A 17,845-nucleotide genomic window follows, 5' to 3' on the forward strand; every position below is an offset into this window, starting at 1 on the left:
CTGAATATTACAAATCCACTACCTCTGGTTCTTCGAAAAAGCCGAACGAAAACGTCACGAACAGCTCTTCTGCAATGGCTTGGCAGCGGCTCTGGAGAGGAACTACAACAAGCATTTGCAATGCAATAGGTCTCGCATTTACGCGACTTTGAGCTATTGGCATTGTAAATGACAATGCCTTTTATTTATGTTTTAAAAACCAAAACATAAATAAAAGGCATTGCCATTTACAATGCCAATAGGTCAAACTCGTGTAAATGCGAGACCTATTGCATTGCAAATGCTTGTTTGTTTTGAGACTCTGGTCACCCTACTGTAGTGTCTCATGCCTCAAATAACCACATAAAAGGTGCACATTCTGCATTGCCCCATGATAGCGTAACTTCTAGTCATGGTTTTGTGCATCAGATTGAGATTACATTGATTTTTCAATCCAGACTTTACTTTATAGTACAGCACGCTCTGCATTCCTCCCTTAATAGTATGGAATGCAGAAAATGTAGCCTTAAGATGTTCAGTACCGTGCACTGCTCTTTCATTGTGTTGCACGCTCTACACTTTCGCTTCAAAACGCTCCACACTCCATATTGCTTTCTTCACTTTCTTTCTTCCGTAGCAATTAATGACCCTGAACAAACCTTTTTCAGTCATTACTGCCCCCGCTACTTTGAAAGCTCGGCATTGTCGCCTTCATGGCGATGCATTCGGTGTGTCCCTTTATCAGGGTTCTTGCTGTCCTGAATATTACAAATCCACTACCTCTGGTTCGGCGAAAAAGCCGAACAAAAACGTCACGAACAGCTCTTCTGCAATGGCTGGCCACCGTTTAACATAAACGGTGACGCCAGCCAATGGAAAAGAGGGGCGGGGCTTAATGCCCTTTAACGAAAATACCCCAAATCATTAAATCTCATCGGCGAGACTGCGCATGTGCGCAGCCTAAGCCAGGCGAGACCTAAAAAGGAGTGATGACATCTATCCCAGGTACAATATATAACATCAGCACAGCAAGAATAGTTAGAAACCTACATTAAGTCCATCAAATATCATCCGTTGTAGTTCATAAACGAAAACAAAAAAGTACACCAACTACAGAGATGAATAGAAGGTTAAAATAATATACATTTCTACATCAGTCAACTACAGTCAGATATAAATAAACTATAGGTCATAGGAATGGCTGTGGAGTCTTCAGCCCACTACCCAACCTTTGTGGCTGATGGCAGGGCAGACACAGAGCAGAATGCACCCTGTGCTTCTGGAAACTAGATTCATTGTTTGGGTCCCACAAACCAGCTTGTTGGATTCTGAATGTTTGCACAATATCCTATCTACCTGTATAAGTAGTTCGCACAGTCCAGCGAAATAATAATGCCAATAGAAAACTCCTTCTTGGATGGGTGACCCTCAAATTGTCCCCAGGATTTAAAAAGATGGTGAGGTTTACTAGTCAATCTCCTTTCAAGAAGGAGAGGAAAGCACAGGAAATGTACCCAAAAGCAGTCTGAGAATAATCTAAGGTCCATAGCTCTTCTGCAGCACAATGGGTGGTGAAAACTAAAAAGACCTCACCACCAAGAAGTAACAGACAAGTAGAATGTTTACTCCTCCTAAAAATACCTCCATTAGAGAAGAGCTCTGTCAGAAGGCCCCGTATTTTCCTCCCCTCTTCTGAGTAAGAGGAAGGCCCATACTGCTAACCCCTTGCAGAATTAAAACTCCCATACAGGGATGTGATGCTTCTCTCACTAAGAACCCATCCCTCTCCCTAGACTGTCACAATCATGTCACATGCACCACTCAACTCTGGTGCAGGCCAATCGGTGTCTGCCACCTGCCCACTGACAGGGTCTGGTAACACAACAGGTTCTATCTGGGGCCATCATTGATCAATCTAGCCTTGAGGTATGGAATAAATTAGTAAAACAATCCAGCTACCTAGCAGCCTAACTTGAAGTTCTACTGAGTTCCTCTCACCCCAGGTGACAACCAAACCATTGACCTGTAGCAGCTTGGTTGTACTGGGCAGGCACCAATGAATGGATCATGTCTCCTAACCTCCATGGCCTTACCCAATACCTTGGTGGCAAACATAAACAACCCTTTAGACCACAATCCACGAACTCTGGAACATAGAGGAAACTAAGAAGAATTAGCAACCACCTGGAATTTAGAAGGACTATAAAGACCTTGCTGTGCCTTGAAACATAACACCAGTACTTTTGCTCTGTATATTTAAGCTGTGATTCTGACTCTCACACTCCTCTGCTATTTCCATCATACAACACTGCAGTGTTACATGGCTGCCACCATACAATAGAAGTATACTTCCAGTCTTCATGCAAGACACCAAGACAAGTCTTCCATAGGTAACACTACAAGCGATAACCTGGCAGCCATGCATAAAAGATGAAATAGATACTCATTACCACAAAAGCACCTTAAGACTTCCATGTGGTAGTGAAAGTGCTACATGAATGCCAATAGAATACAATCTTGACATTAATAAAGACTTTCTGTTCTAGGCAGTGCAGTAGGTGGTAGTACTTTAGCTGAGCCCACAGCACTGGTCTTCACTGTGAAAACGCACAGTAGGTAATATGATATATGATACATGTTCATGTACATGATAAAGAGGAACGTAATGGCACTACTTTTGGTATGGAGGGATATAAATCACTGGATTAGTAGAAGAAAACAAACTCAATAGGTTGACTTGCTGTGATGATCTATGTGCAATCTGTCAGTATTCGTTTTGAATTCCAATGTTAGACTTGGCATCCTTGGCGTGGTTTCCCATGACTTTTTGCTTTCTGATATTCTGTTTTGCTGACTTCATTTTTTCTGGCTTTAGGATTCTGGGCACTTTTACCACTTCTGACGCCAGAGGTTAGTAGAATATTTCTTTCCTCATATTCATTAATCATACACTATACAATGAGATGCTAAACAACAGGTTAATATCTATTGGTTCAGATGGTGTGAGAGAACCATGTGCCCGCCCTTCCCTACGTATCAAATCAAACGGGAGCGACTCATAACCGATAGGAAGAAGCAATTAATTAGCCCTCCTCTCTACTATTGGGTTCCCATCAGGACCATAAGGTGAGCTAATTAGGTTGATCTCATCTGATCTCATAAATACAGGTCTAAACACTGGAGTTCTAAAATATTCCCTTTTTTCTATACAGGGTATACACAGATCATATTTATATCTTGTCCTGAAGAAGACCCTAATTTGATGATTTTCATCTTGCACAATAATATAAGGGTGGAAACGTTGATGCCCATTTATAAGCGCTAGTCCATTTTGGCCATTACAAATTATAAGGAATACACCCTTAGGTCATTCTGAGACATATATTATGTTTTCACGCTATGTCTATAGGTAATTGTTTGTCATGTAAGTCATTTATGTATTTAATGTATTGTATTGTGGTAGATGTACAATTCACCTCACTTCTTATGTCCCACTTATTATTGTGTATATGCTCTGTTTTTGAATGAACTTATGACACGTCCTGTCTTTGAATGATATTTGATTTTTCAACATAAAAATTCTAGCAATATAATCAATTTGGATTTCAGTTGTTTGAATATGTGGTTAGACTTACACTTTTTAAAACATATATGGGGATATTTACAAGGATCTATTGCCAAGTTAACGGCACTTTATCGCAGCCAAAGTTACGATAAACTTTTCGCCCCAATCACAAGCTGTTGTTAACAGCCCACAGCACCAGTTTACCCAGTGATAGCAGCCGCAAAAAACATCAACACAGATGACACCCGCAACTATCGCTAATGAGATGCACAGTAGGAGTTCCCGTGCCAAAAGCCGCGACAGCACCACTCCATAACATTCACAACAACTAACCAGAACTGCGATAAGAACACAAAACAGGCGATAAGGCCCGTTAGCAGCAGGAAAATAACACCTGCTCTGACCTGATGCAAAGTCGGACCACAAAAGGGAGCCCAGAGCCACACCTGAAGAACAACAGATGCACCTGGGCAACTGAACATGCAGCCCGGAGGGCCGAAAGGGCAACAACACCCTCCGCCCCCAAGAGTCCCCCTCCCCAGCACCGCCCGACCAAAGACATGCCACATCAGCTACACCTAAACATGTACAAAATAATCGGCATGATGTCGCAAAATCACAACTGGTGACATGCATGTGTCATCACAAAAATGAGCATCACACATTCACTTTCGAAGCAACAAATAAAACTTTATTAAAATGAACGCTGAAATGAAATGAAGACACATGGCGGCTCCACTCGGGGCAATCCGTAGACCACAGCCTGCAAGACAAAAATCATGATGAGAAGGTGTGTCCTGCGCACATCAAAGGACAGAGAGAGAGAGCGAAGGAGAGAGAGAAGAAGAGAGGGGGAGAGAGAGAGGTGGAAGAAGAGAGGAGGAGAGAGAGTGAGGTGGAAGAAGAGAGGGGGAGAGAGAGAGCGAGAGAGAAGAAGAGAGGGGGAGAGAGAGACAGAGAAGAGAGGGGGAGAGAGAGACAGAGAAGAAGAGAGGGGGTGAGAGAGAGAAGAGTGGGAGAGAGAGAGAGTGCTGCCCCAGTGCACCCAGGCCACACTGCTCACTTGCTGTCACCAGTGTGTCTCCAACCACTTGTCAGTATGTATAGCAGTATAGCAGTACACCAGTTCACACGTCTGAGACAGAGCCATCATCTGAAACAGAGTCCAGATACATGATTAGCACAGTACACACAATTGCACAAGACAACATCACCTGCCCGCCCATGCACACCCAGGCAGAAGCACCCCAGCCCCTCCCGCCGCCCATCGGAGCATGCCCGCCCATGCACACCTAGGCCTTATTGCTCACCTTCTGCCATCGGCGTGCAGACAGGTCCCACCACGTGCCGCTGCAAGACACAAGACCAGGGCCCGCGGACATGGCAACCTCCACACCATGCCGCCCAGCTCCGCAGGCCACCAGGTTTCATGTTTGGTGCTGGGTCTTGATTACTCCATGGCAGAGGACATACCAGTGCACCCGGCATCATCGCAGGCTGCACACACGCTCAGCCCAATGGTAGGCCCGCGCTGCCCGCTAGCTTTGGCCTACACTGCGATCCAGCAGGGCACACAAAACCTGACCTGTCCGAACCGCCGGGACGGGGCATCATCGCAGGCTGCATACCCGCTCAGCAGCTTAAGGTGCCACTAACTCAGTGCACCCAAAGTCACCGTCCCGTGGCGGGGTGCCTGTGCTGGCCGCAATGCTCCGGGTGCCACTAACCCAGTGCAACCCCAGTCAGCGCCACGTGGTGGTAGACCCCTGACAGCCGCAAGGCCTTGGGTGCCACTAACCCTGTGCGCAACAACTCATGGGCCCTTTAGGACTGAGAACCGTGGAGTGTCCGTCATCCAGTCACCACCGGCAGAGGGGAATGTGATGTCGTTGGCCTCTTATGTTGGCCTGTGACACCTGTGCCGGATGGGTGTGGTGTGCGTGCAAACCTGCCCTCAGGGAGTGGCTGTGACATGCTGACAACTAGACCAGTGACCTGCACACCCCCAGCGAGTACGCCTGCGATGGGTAGCAATGAGGGCCCCCCTCGGAGCGTAAGCGGTGTGGTCTGGCTTGCCGTATGCCGGACCAGCGCAGGGCTTGCAACAATGCTTCGTGGGCTCTGGGCATGGTTCAGTTCATGTCCGGACATGGAAGTGACTGATGCGTGTGTCCCTGTTGTAGTGTTCACGGGACCTGGTACACAATATGCAATGTAGCACCCTCTGACTGGCATCCCAGAAGATGAGCATCATTGACGCAAGGGAAATCACTGTCCCTACATTTATCCACACACTCATACATGAATGATGAAAGACATGACACAGCAGTGCATCACTGGATGTTTATTGCACATCCAGTGCAGTTCTGCAGCTGGAGCCTTACAGGGCAATGGCGAGCACACTACACAATATGGGCCCGTGGAGGGCCAGCCATAGTCCATCCGGGGATGACAAGTACAGCGGAAGAGGAAGGTTACAGTCCGCAGTCTGGTCACTGTGTCATTGGTCATCAAACAGGATATGGCAGTCCAAGTCGCTGTCCAAGGTGAGTGCATCAGAGTGTATCGGGGGTCAGTGGAAGGTCATGAGGCCTTGTGCGGCACCAAGCAGAAACAGGCAAGGTGGCGGAAATGAATGTTAGTGCTTCCTGATCACAAACCCATCCATGTCCTCATCCCCGGATGTGATCTGCAGGGCATGGTAGATCCCAGCTACATTTCGCTGATGTGCAGCGGTGGCTGCCATCCTTTCTGCCATCCTTTCTGCCTTATCGCTGATGCCCCTCTGAGCGGACAGGTGTTCTTCTCTCCACGTCAGGACTCCAGCGATGTCAGTCAGGTCTCGTTGGAGACGATGGAGCGGGCCTAGTCACCCATGGATGGCATCCAGTTTTGTGGCCATGAGGTCAAACCCCACCCGCACCTGCTCGGCCGTCTCCCTCTGGGCCTCCAGCACAAGGCGTTGGAAGGCCGTGTGTTGTTCCTGGGGGCCTTGGGAGACTACCGGGGCCATGGGTGCCTCCTGCTGGGTGGTTTGGGTGGTGGGTGGGGTCTGCTTGATGCAGCTGGTCAGCCCTGATCCTGGAGGTGAGTCACGGATGACGTCAATGATGTCTAGAAGGGCATGTGCGTCAATGCTGGGGTTGTCCTCCTCGTCATCAGTCAAGAGTTGCTGGGACTGCTCTGCAGGGGGTATTGATGGTAGCCCTGCAATGTCTCCACCCATCCCCCCAGTACCTGGTGGTCACTCACCTGTTGCGGTTGTGTTGTGTCCTGTCGAGCAGTGTCTTCTTGTCCTTGCCCTTCCCTGTCCCCAAGGTCCCGAACTGGTCGTCCGGGGTGCTTGTGGGGTTGAGCTCATCCTCTGCGCCTGCTCCGGCTGCCTCCATGGTGCTTGGGTGTTGGTCAGTTTGTGTTTGGGTGTTTCTTCTACTTTTGTGGTGATTTTTCCCGCCTGCCAGGTGTGTGTTGTAGGCCTGGCGCTGCTTATCGCTGATTTCCTCATCGCGCTTTGGCCCATCGCAGGTTCTTTTGTGTTGTGGTTTGTGTTTTTATCTCCATCGAGGCGGTTGTATCGCGGACATTGTCCGCTGTTTAGGCAGACTATTGCATGGTACCGCCTTGTTATGAATTCCACATTGACACAGGGTTATTTTCCCGCGATGGGCTGCGATGTTGAGAGTTGCGTTAAGGTACTCTTGCGGCAGCTATCACACGTTCCTGTGAATAAACCCCTTAGTGTAATCCCACGATATAAGGGGATCAAAGGTTAATTGTGACTAGTAGTCCTGCAGCACCGACTTTGCCACCCACTTCAGTAGATATTTTAATACGTCTCAGGCCTGCCTTTGCAGAGCCTTTGTGTGCAGTTGTAAACTGTCTTGTTGACCTGGTAGGGTAACCCACTTGCCAGGCCCAAACCTTCCTTTTTAAAACATATCAGTCACCCTTAAGGTAGACCCTAGACAGCCACAAGGGTAGCCTGCAGTATATTTAAAAAGTGGACATGTACTTTTACGTTTTACATGTCCAGATAGTGAAAAACCCTTAAATTCTTTTTTCACTACTGCAAGGCCTATGTTGCCCATATGTTACCATTGGGATTACCCTGTACCATCTTATAACTGTAATTTATAATTAGGACAAAGTAGATATTTCGAGTTTGGTGTCTCTGGACTCACAATTTAAAATCACAACTTATGGTGAAGTCAGATTTTAAATTGTAAATCTGAAAATGGCACACTTAGAAAGTTGGCAATTTCTTACCTTAACCATTCTGTGCCTCTGCGTGTCCCTGAATACATGTCTGGGGTGGGTGACAGCTGGGCTTTGTGCATTCCCTCTAGACAGTCACACACAAATGGAGCTCAGGTGTGACATTCATATCCTGATGGCCCATCTCCAGGCTACCTGAGCTAGATGGGAGGGAATATCTGACACTTGTACCTGAATAGGGCGGTGCCTGTCCCACACAAAGAGCTGAATACTCCCCTGTAGTGGGTCTGGAGCCAGGGCAGGAAGGGCAGGGACCTTGTAAACTTCAAAAGCCTTTCTTCCCCACTTCAAAGGCACAATTGGGTATAAGTACTGGACCCCTGACACTACCAGGAAGAGGGACCACTGTGCTGCTGAAAGAACGGACACTCTGCTGGACTCTGCTGGATTTGCTGGACTCCTGCTCTGCTGTGCCTGCCCTGAAACATGCAGCCCCTTGCCTGGTGGTGAGAAGTACTAGACCTAAATCTCTATATCCCCAGAACCAAGTGACCCCAAGGGCTTGCTGGCTTGCCTACTGTTCTGAAGTCTCAGGGACATCAAAGTCTTCTTTCAACTCTGCTTCAGCTGCTTGACTCTGCCAACTGTGAGTCCTGACCTGCCAAGAGGTGCCAATCCAATCACGGGCCTCCAAGGGAGTTCTGCACATGTTTTCTGCAAAAATTCACCCATCACTTGCTTTGCGCTGGTCGGAACTGACACATTCCTCTTCTAAACTACGTTGACAGCGTGGCTCGATGATGACACAGCACCTTCATCGTAAGGGGTTTGACAGCAACATGGGAACTGACTGCGAGGCTCGACGATGACGCAGTGCCTTCATCGTAAGGGGCCCGACTGCGAGGCTCGATGACGATGCAGTGTCCTCACTGTAGGTGGTTTGACAATCACGTGGGACCCAACTGCGTGAATCAGAACTGACACAACTGCTCCTCGACATTGATGCATTTTCTGGAAAGGTACAGCTTTCAATGGGGCCTGCGTGGCTTATGTATCTGACCCACGCTCCATCGCGGTCGGCTTGACTTTTCAGATTTGACCTAGTCCAGCATGACCAGAAATCCTCAGTTGGTGCTTTATCCTTTCAAGCACTATATTGCAATGTAATCTTTAAAAATTCATAACTCCAGTTCTACTATTTGGATTTTTGTTGTTTTGGTCTTGTTTTACTGATTTGTAAACTGGTCTGGGGTCTTTTTTGGTATTTTCACTGTGTTACTGTAATTAAAGTGTTGCACAAAGTAAATCCTGACTGCTCTTTGCCAAGCTACAAGAGGGTGAGCACAGGTTAATGTAGGGTGTGTATCTGACTTACCCTGACTAGAAAGGTGTATTGGGCTATTAAAATATGTCCCTATAACTAGGAGAATACTAAAACCTACCCTAATCATGGCACATCAGTGAGTTAGTAAGAAATAAAATATTTGTTTTTATGATTTAACATATCCATGGCAGACCAAGGTCAATGTTGAATGTTCGACTTTTTACATGGAGTTCTAGCACGAGTCTGGATGGATTGGATGGGGTGTGAAGAGGACCACAGAAGATTTTGGATTCTAAGTAAAGGATTTAATATGGATCCTATAAAAAAAGGGAAAATAAACCACGCCATTGACATGCTAGGACCATAAGGCTGAATTGTACAGAGAATCATATTAATCACTAATCCTTCTTGAAAACTTTGACCAAAGAATCAGGATTTAAAGAAATGAATGTGGTTGACATTTTTACTGTTGTAAAGATTTGATCGAATTTCATATAAGAAGTCTAGTGATACCTTCCTTAACGTTGGGCCGTACACCCTAAAGCGGAAGGAACTAGAGCTGTTCTAATTTTTACAAATCCACAGTCAGACAAAATCACAACATTGCAGCCTGTAAGTAGTAGCTAAAGCTTTTTGATTTTCTCCGACGACACAATGTTAATTAGCCTGCATCCGGATGGTCATTTCTCACTCTAGGCTATGCCTTGGCAGTCATTATGAGCAGGGAACGGTGAGATATAGGCTGTACTCTCCCAGGAACACCATCATGTACCAGAGAGGATAGCTGGGGCACGGCAAGGAGGAACAGCATGAAGGGTACAGATGGGTGGCCAGATTGTGGCTGGTTGGGTCAGGCCAGGAAACACTGTGGGCAGGCCAGGCTGGAAAACTATTAGGTTGGATTTGGCTGCTCGGAGTATAATTTCAGTGCAGGAGCAGAGTAGGGTCCAAAGAAGGAGACGGTGTCATCGGTTGCAAGCCATGCAAGAATCCCTTTGACCTGAGTGGTCCCTCATTTTCTTTCAACTACAAGGAGCTATGCATTTTGTGGAGCTACCTGCAATTTAAAATACATTATAAATGGCTTCCAGACATATGGCACCTCAAATTCATACACTCCAACTGTTTACTGGCAGATCAAACTGGGTCCCAGAGAGCTGCTAACCGCACTGTGGTATCATGGCTGGCCTACCTTCCTATACCCTCTAATTAAGTGCAGTGGCCAGAGCACACCTCCGTCTAATACCTGTTTCAGTCATCATCAAGTGAAACGTTCATGGAGTTGCAAACAGAATGAGCTAAACAAAGAGGAAAGGGCAGTGACAAAGCATAGCAAGTAACTTACTGCAAACCAAGCACCCATTGAAGTTCAACTATGGCCAATTGATGAAACAGATATAAATATGCTCTGATTCTTTGTCAATCACTCACATCAATGATCAAAATCAAGGGTCTCTAACCTTTTTTCTAATGAGATGACCCTAAGCAAAGGAGGGCCCTTGGAAAGTGGGATCCCTGAGCAATTGCTCACTTTACCCATGCCTCAAAACGTCTACACATACATCGTTTAATGTAAAGGCAGTCGCATATTTACAAATCATGATTGTTGTCCATATAAAACAGCGCAATACTAAAAGTCAAAATCGATATATTAATTTGTATAAGCATTTGTACAATCATGTACTCTTCGTGCCATGATCATAATAACCATGTTTAATTCAAATGAATAAACTAATGTATACTTACATAGCTGATTATCAATGCAGCTCTTTTTAAAAATGGCCTTGCTTTGCATAAGGAATTCTGATTGGTACTTGCAGACAGGTACCTAAAAAAAAAAAAAAACATCATCATTAAACTATTTTTCCAAGTGAATATGTTTTGTTTTTACAGTGTGATTGTATTTCCTGTTAACATATACCAATCCCGGGAGTTGAGAAATTATTTTATTACATTCTGCAGTAAAACCTAGATTCATTTTTTGGGTAAAAACTGGACACACACCAAACAATGGAGAAGCTTGACATTCCTTCAGCATATCTTATATTTGTAGAAACGGTCATACCCTGTTTTTTCTCTGTATCACTTTGACCTGTTTACCTAAATAAATTATTCATTTGAGGACCTGAATTAGAGTGTGGGAGACAGGTACTCCATCAAAAACGTGACAGATAACCCATCCGCCATATTACAAGTGATCATGTTAATGCACTTGTAATCAGATGGAAGGGATATCTCTCACGCCATCCGCCATATTACAAATGCTTATGTTAATGCACTTGCAATCAGATGGAAATGATATCTCTCACGTTGTAACACAGTACCCGTCCTTCAAGCTCTAAATCAAACCCTTCGTCTTTTCTGAACATTGCCAAGTGATAAAACAGGCGAATCCTCATTTACAGTGTAGGGCTATTAGCCCAGGTTTAGATAAACAGGCAAACAGGTATTTTCAATACTAATAGGTCTCACTTATGAACTAAAATGTGTCTTTTGTGTCATTGATATGCACTCAATAAGTAATTACACATGCACACTGTCACTCATCTTTGGTACCCAAAACGCCATAGTGTCTCTTTCTCAGCAGTGTATCATCAGCAAAGATGGAGGCATTCCACCTCGCATTCAGAAGTAAGTAACAAGTCGATTTAGATAGCGTTCGACCCAATGTAGGACCTTTAAGAACTCTGCCGCCTCTCATTCTATTACATTGCTTGTATATGGCTCTTTGTTTAGCAAACTATATTTACAGAATCATACCAAGCATGGTTTAGACCAGTGTGGTGCACTGATAATTGAACATACGCTGGTTCATCCTCAAAGGAATGCCTCACCGGTCCCTCACAATTCATTGAATTCATGTCAGGGAAGGCAATACAATCATTTTGACCCCTTCAACCACAGTCCTCCTAGATCAAACCTTAAGAAGACTGAGATGAGAGCAAATGCAAAGACGTGGCTGATAACTTTCTATGTGGCCTCTCTGGACACTGTGTGGCCCTGCTAAGGGGCAGACAACGTACTAGTGGGTTTGATTGTAGAATCCTACAATGTGAAAGTGTGACATGTTGTGGGTGTGGTGCATGATCTGAACCCACATTTCCTCCATGCTGTGCCGCTTTTGTACATGTATTTGCTTCTTTCAGTGGAACGGTTCTATGCCCTGGGTCTCATCTTCCACTACTGTCCACTCACAGAGATATCTAGAGGTCTGCAGCTCTAGCGAGCAATAGGTAAAGACAAAAATCAAAAGCATTTCGGCCGAAACATTGTCTGGCTCCCGATCCCACACCGAATGCTTGCTCTGTCAGTAAGTGTTTTACAAGCAATCGACATAGTACAAGCTACGTTTGTAGACAGTGGTCGGTAAAACAAATGTTATGTATAGGCATATTTCTAAATAATTGCACGCTGCATATACATTGATGGCATCATGGAGATGTAGAAATGCAGATGCAAGATTCCCAAACACACATATGTGCATCATTTGGAATATTAATGAAGACATAATAAGGGGAATAGATGACAATTGTACATTCATTTCTTTCAAATGTTATCTCTAGCTGTCATACATGAAAAGAGCCTCTGGGCACTGTCCCTTCCCTATTAACCCATTGCATTGTGTATCTGGACCAGAATGGTCCATGGTCCACCAACTTGTCTAAAGCTGGTGTTTGCTTGCTAGGGCGTGTTAACATGTGTGGTGGTTTCCAACAAATGTAAACAAGCTGCTATGACATGTTCTGCTGTCCCGAATTTCCAGCCACCATCACGTTGCAAAATTGAGATTTATATTTTCACTTTTCCTATTATGAATATGCCAGTAAACCTCCCAGCAGGCACAGCAATGTTGCCTAAAACGCCTTGTATGGCTGAAAGGGTCACACGTGAGACAGGGATACTTTGTAGATAAAACCAAGTTGGTATATCCATGGACAGCAAATGGCTACTTTCCTGATCCAGCTGTTGCAAGAACAAGTTCCATAATATAGTGTAAGTGAGTTAAAAGGGGGAGGGGTTAGCATATGCCACATTGTGGAACCAATAAAGCAGGGTTCAGAGTCACCTTGCGTTAGTCCAGGCTCTTTGGCAAACGGATTGCAATCTTGGAAATGAAGTGTCAGCTTTAACTTTGCATGTCTAGCAAAAAAAGCACAACTGGCCATGGGCGACTCCACCGTTATGGCCGTAGGGCGTCGTCCCACTGAAAAATAAAATGATAATTAAATTATTTTATTATAATTTTATTTTTCATTACTGCCAGCCGAGGTATGGGCAGGGCCATTCTGCTGAAAGTCACGCTATAGGGAGGAGTGTTGGGCACTGTTAGACCTAGCACCATTGGCGTGGGTCTCCCTATCATGTTTTTGCTGTTGCCTCCTATGTTTTTGCTATGTTTTTGCTGGTCTAGATGCTTTGGGCACTTTGCCACTGCTGTTCAGTGCCAAAGTGCAAGTGCTCCCTGTTGTAAATTGTTGTAATGGATTAGTGACTCCATGATTGGCTATTTGATTTACTTGTCAGACCCTAGTGCAGTGCACCATGTGTGCCCAGGGCCTGTAAATCAAATGCTGCTGGTGGGTTTGCAGCACTGATTGTGCCACCCACAGAAGCAGCTTGTAAAATATGGCTCAGGCCTGCCATTGTAGGGCCTATGTGCAGTCTGGGACTGCCATGTCGACTTGGCAAGTGCACCCACTTGCCAGTTCCTAAACCTTCCCTTTTCTACAAGGTAGGCCTAAGGTACCCCTATGCACAGGGTGCATTGTTTGTAAAAGGTAGGACATGCCCTGGTATGTGTGGCATGTCCTGATAGTGAATTACAGCCAATTTTGTTTTTCACTATTGCAAGGTTACCTGTTCCCATAGGCCAGAATGGGCAGTTTGATTATAACATCTTATAATCCTAACTGACCCAGGGAACAAGGTAGAAAAACGAGTTTAGTATGCCTGAACTCAGAATGTTAAAATACATCTTTTAGTATGGGTGATTTTTACATTCGGTGTTTGAAAATACCACTTTTAGAAAGTAGGTATTTTCTTGCCTAACCATCCAATATGCCTCTGCTAGTTTTGTGTTTTGCATGTCTGGCTTATGGATGACAGGGGGCTGGAGAGGGCTTTGGCTCCAGCAGTCTGATGAGTCAGGACTAGGCTGAATAGGACCTGGGTTGAATAGAGAGTAGGGGGAGGAGATTTCCTTTCACTTGGCTGAGCCTACATTGAAAAGAGAGAGTCGGGGGAGGAGATTTCTTTTCAGCTACCTGGGCCAGGTCTGCTTTCAACAGTGCTGTCTCCACCTCCTGCCAAGAAGCTACTCCAGGGAGGACAGATCTGGTTTTGACTAGGTATAGACACTCTGGGGCCGATTCACAGAACTAATCTCAGACAAAATCCTAAACTTACTACTTTTGATATTCTCAGAAGGCATTTAGTAGTAGTAAAGTTAGGACTACTACCTTTACTACTACTAACTTGAGACAAAATCCTAAGCTTACTACTTTTGGTATTCACAGAAGGCATTTAGTAGTAGTAATAAAATGTGGTACAGACACTCTCTGCCTTCAGAGAACAGAGGATTTAGTAGTAAAAATATTGGGGCCCAGATCCCAGAACTTTAGATCACTTCTGGGAATCAAGGCGACCCTTTGCCAAGGAGAGAAACCAAGGAAGCTGAAGGAGGAGACTGCCCCTGCACTGGTTACTGTTTGGGGTTGGCCTGCAGTGTTTACTTATTGCCAAGGAAAGGAGAAAAGGAACTTTGTGTGTACTTTATCATCTTGAGGAAAATCTCCAAGGGCTTGAAGCTGAGCTTGCCTCCTGTTCTGAAGTCTCAGGGACACAAAGACTTCACTCCCAGCTTCCCTGAATTTCCTTGCTGGGAATTCTACCTGCAGAGAGGTGCCGGCATCTGTTTTTGGGACCTCTACAGATTGCGTGTCGCTGGGAGCTGGAAGCACGACGCAATGAGGAAGAAGCGCGTCTCCGTTGCAGCTGTTGCCGTTGCATCACCAAAGAAGCGTGCCGCAGCTGTTTGCCGACGCATCGCCGAAAAAGCGTGTCGCATTGCCGGAGAAGCGTATCGCCGCTTCAGAGGTTGCCGTCGCATCACTGGAGAAGAGTGTCACAGGGCCTGTCGCGGCTCAAGAATCCACCGAGTTTGCTGCAAAGCCGTTGGGCGTGCACGCATCACATCCAAGTTGTCGCATCGCATCAAAGACGCCATCTTCTTGCATCGCACCGGATCGTCGCATCGCATCTAGAAACCGAGAATCAACTCCCCGCGCAGTAAGGAAGCGTCAACTCCCCTGCTCAGCTGTAAGGAACCAACACATCCACTACACTGACTGTAAGGAACGGAGCATCACCTTCCCTGCAACCCTTTTTGTTTGCTTTGCGTAAAGCATCTAAGGTACTTGGAGAGTAAAGTGTTGCATTTACCATATACATTGAACTAAGCTATTTCTACCATTTGAAAGTCATATTCTTGATGATGTGTTGTAGATTTATGTTGTTTTGGCTTGTGTTAAGTCTAGATAAAGATTACTTATTTTTCTAAACTGGTGTGGTGTCCATTTGTAGTGTTTTCACTGTATTACTGTATGGGTTCACAAATGCTTTACACGCTGCCTCTGAGATAAGCCTGTCTTCTCATGTCAAGCTACCAAGGGGGCGAGCATGGGTTATTTTAGGAGTGTAGCCCCCTTACCCCGACTAGAAGCAAGGGCCCCTACTTGGTCAAAGGTACTCAACTCTGCCAACTAGAGACCCCCATTTCTAACAGGAACTTGTAAATTTACATGTCAGCTTGGCAGGCCATCTTAGGTCGGCCAAACAGACATGTGCACTCATATTTCTCCAAACCCAGCTATGTTGCAACAGCCGGGTTGGAGAAAAGTCCCAGGCTCCCTAGGCCTGAGTGAGCATCAATTCACCCAGATCAGCCAATCACCGTGCTGTTCTCAGGTGGCGGGCGCAGAAGCAGGTTTTAAAAAAATATATATTTTCACCTCATCCTCCCCTGCGTTTGTGTTGCCCCACCACCCCAAAACTGGATCAGCCACCACTGCAACTAGCTAAAGAAATCTCACATGATACGGGTCCACTTAAAAGCGATCCGTTCCCTGCTCAAAAAGTGTGACCGTGGACAGCTCACTGGGCTATGAGCTTTAAAAAGAAAAACGAGAACTCTGATAAATATTAGCATTTTATTATAAAGCAGTGTTGGCTAATCTAGTTCGTAAATTTGTGGCAAAGGAAATCTGTAATTTAATCTCAACTTCCTCACTTCACCATTGTGTGAAGAGCTGCCAAATGCTCCCTTTGACATGTGACAAGTTCAACCAGCTCGGGCTTTTAAGCCAACACAGCACGTTTCATTCTGCGTCTTGCAGCCGAGGCCTGTGCAGGTAAGAGCGGTGGAGCGGTAGGGCGGTAGGGCAGTGGGCTGGGTGGTGGAGGATTTTGACAGACGACAACGAGGGAAAATTAATTATTTCGTTAAATTTCCCTCGTGGTCATCTTTCAAATCGCCACCCAACCCGGACACACAGCTCTTACCTGCACATGCGGCGGCTGGAGTCTTGCAATTTCACTTTTAGCATTGCATATAGAGTTAAAAGTTCCAGTACGTAAAGTGCTGTTGGCCAAAATCCAGGCATGGGTGAAGCTGCCATACACGACCAGGAGCCCTGGAGCAGTCCTGCTAGTGAAGTCAGACAGAAATATGTTTCCAGAGATTGAGTGAAAACCGTTGGTCGACAGTCTGCAAATTACTTTTAAACTAAAGAGCTTCAAAAGAAAATAGACCTGACATGTTCTCATTGCAAGCAATTTGTAATGAGAAAGACAAAGCACACTCTTGATTTAGGAAGTTACAGTAGAGAGATTTGCACGTCCGCCCTACTCCTACCACCAACCTGTTTTAAATGTAAGCAGTCCAGTAACTTAAAAAGTGGCTCTGATAAATAACTGTGTTTTGGACAGTTTTGGTCAGGCGGTGCAACAAACTGGGGATATCACCACAACTCGATGATCCCATAAGTGATTGTGGAAGTCTATCCCAGGAATCCATACAGTGTGTGCAGCATCTGTCTGATGTGAAGTCCACTCATAGTCCAGTCAATGGAACAAGACCAGCTCTCGGCCTAGAGTGAGCCCCACCAGGATACTGCAGCCAGAACAGTAACAGACAATGAGCACACTTGGTTGTAATTAGTCGATCTGTTTGTAAATACATTAAGGCAAACTGTCTTATAAGTTAGGAAAAACCCCAGAACCATTGCCGCTCATGCTCACAATAGAGCATTGCTCATGTTTGGCTGCACCAGTCCTCCCACCAGGCACCATTCAGGGTGAGCGTGAATGAATGTCAGCTCAAACAAATAAAAAACGAAAGAAAAACCGCTTATGTAAAGTGTGAATGCAGGACTCCTTGACTTCAGATGTCAGTATAGTGATTTATAAAAGGAAATTTATGTAGCTTTCCAGGCATTTATTTATTTTAGAGCAGCTTGTGAAATCTTGCTTTAATTATGTGCAGGACTGGCAGTCTAGCAGCATTCGCTTTGTAGTATGCGATGCTGCTATTGTTGAATAAAATACAAACTCCATTCAAAGATGGTTGCCTCTTTGCCTTACCTTCATCTTCTACTGTTATACGGCCCTAGAAAAGCTATTCCTCCCATCGGAGCTGGGAAAGGGTTCAAATGGACATTTGTAGTGCATTGATATGGAGAAGGGATGACTACAGGCCACCGCTG

The 17,845-nt window shown here is 45.5% G+C and overlaps 1 protein-coding gene across 1 annotated transcript in view; it reads right to left on the minus strand.

The window, feature by feature from the left end:
• Positions 1 to 17,845, minus strand: part of TMTC1 (transmembrane O-mannosyltransferase targeting cadherins 1) — a 1,415,052-nt gene that overhangs the window by 934,035 nt on the left and 463,172 nt on the right. The window contains exon 6 of the mRNA XM_085652351.1: positions 10,830 to 10,911. Within this exon, the coding sequence (XP_085508477.1) occupies positions 10,830 to 10,911 (82 nt within the window). The remainder of the gene's footprint in view (positions 1 to 10,829; positions 10,912 to 17,845) is intronic.

This window comes from Triturus cristatus, chromosome 4_1 (assembly GCF_964204655.1).
Source record: "Triturus cristatus chromosome 4_1, aTriCri1.1, whole genome shotgun sequence".
In the NCBI taxonomy this organism is placed as follows: Eukaryota; Metazoa; Chordata; class Amphibia; order Caudata; family Salamandridae; genus Triturus; species Triturus cristatus.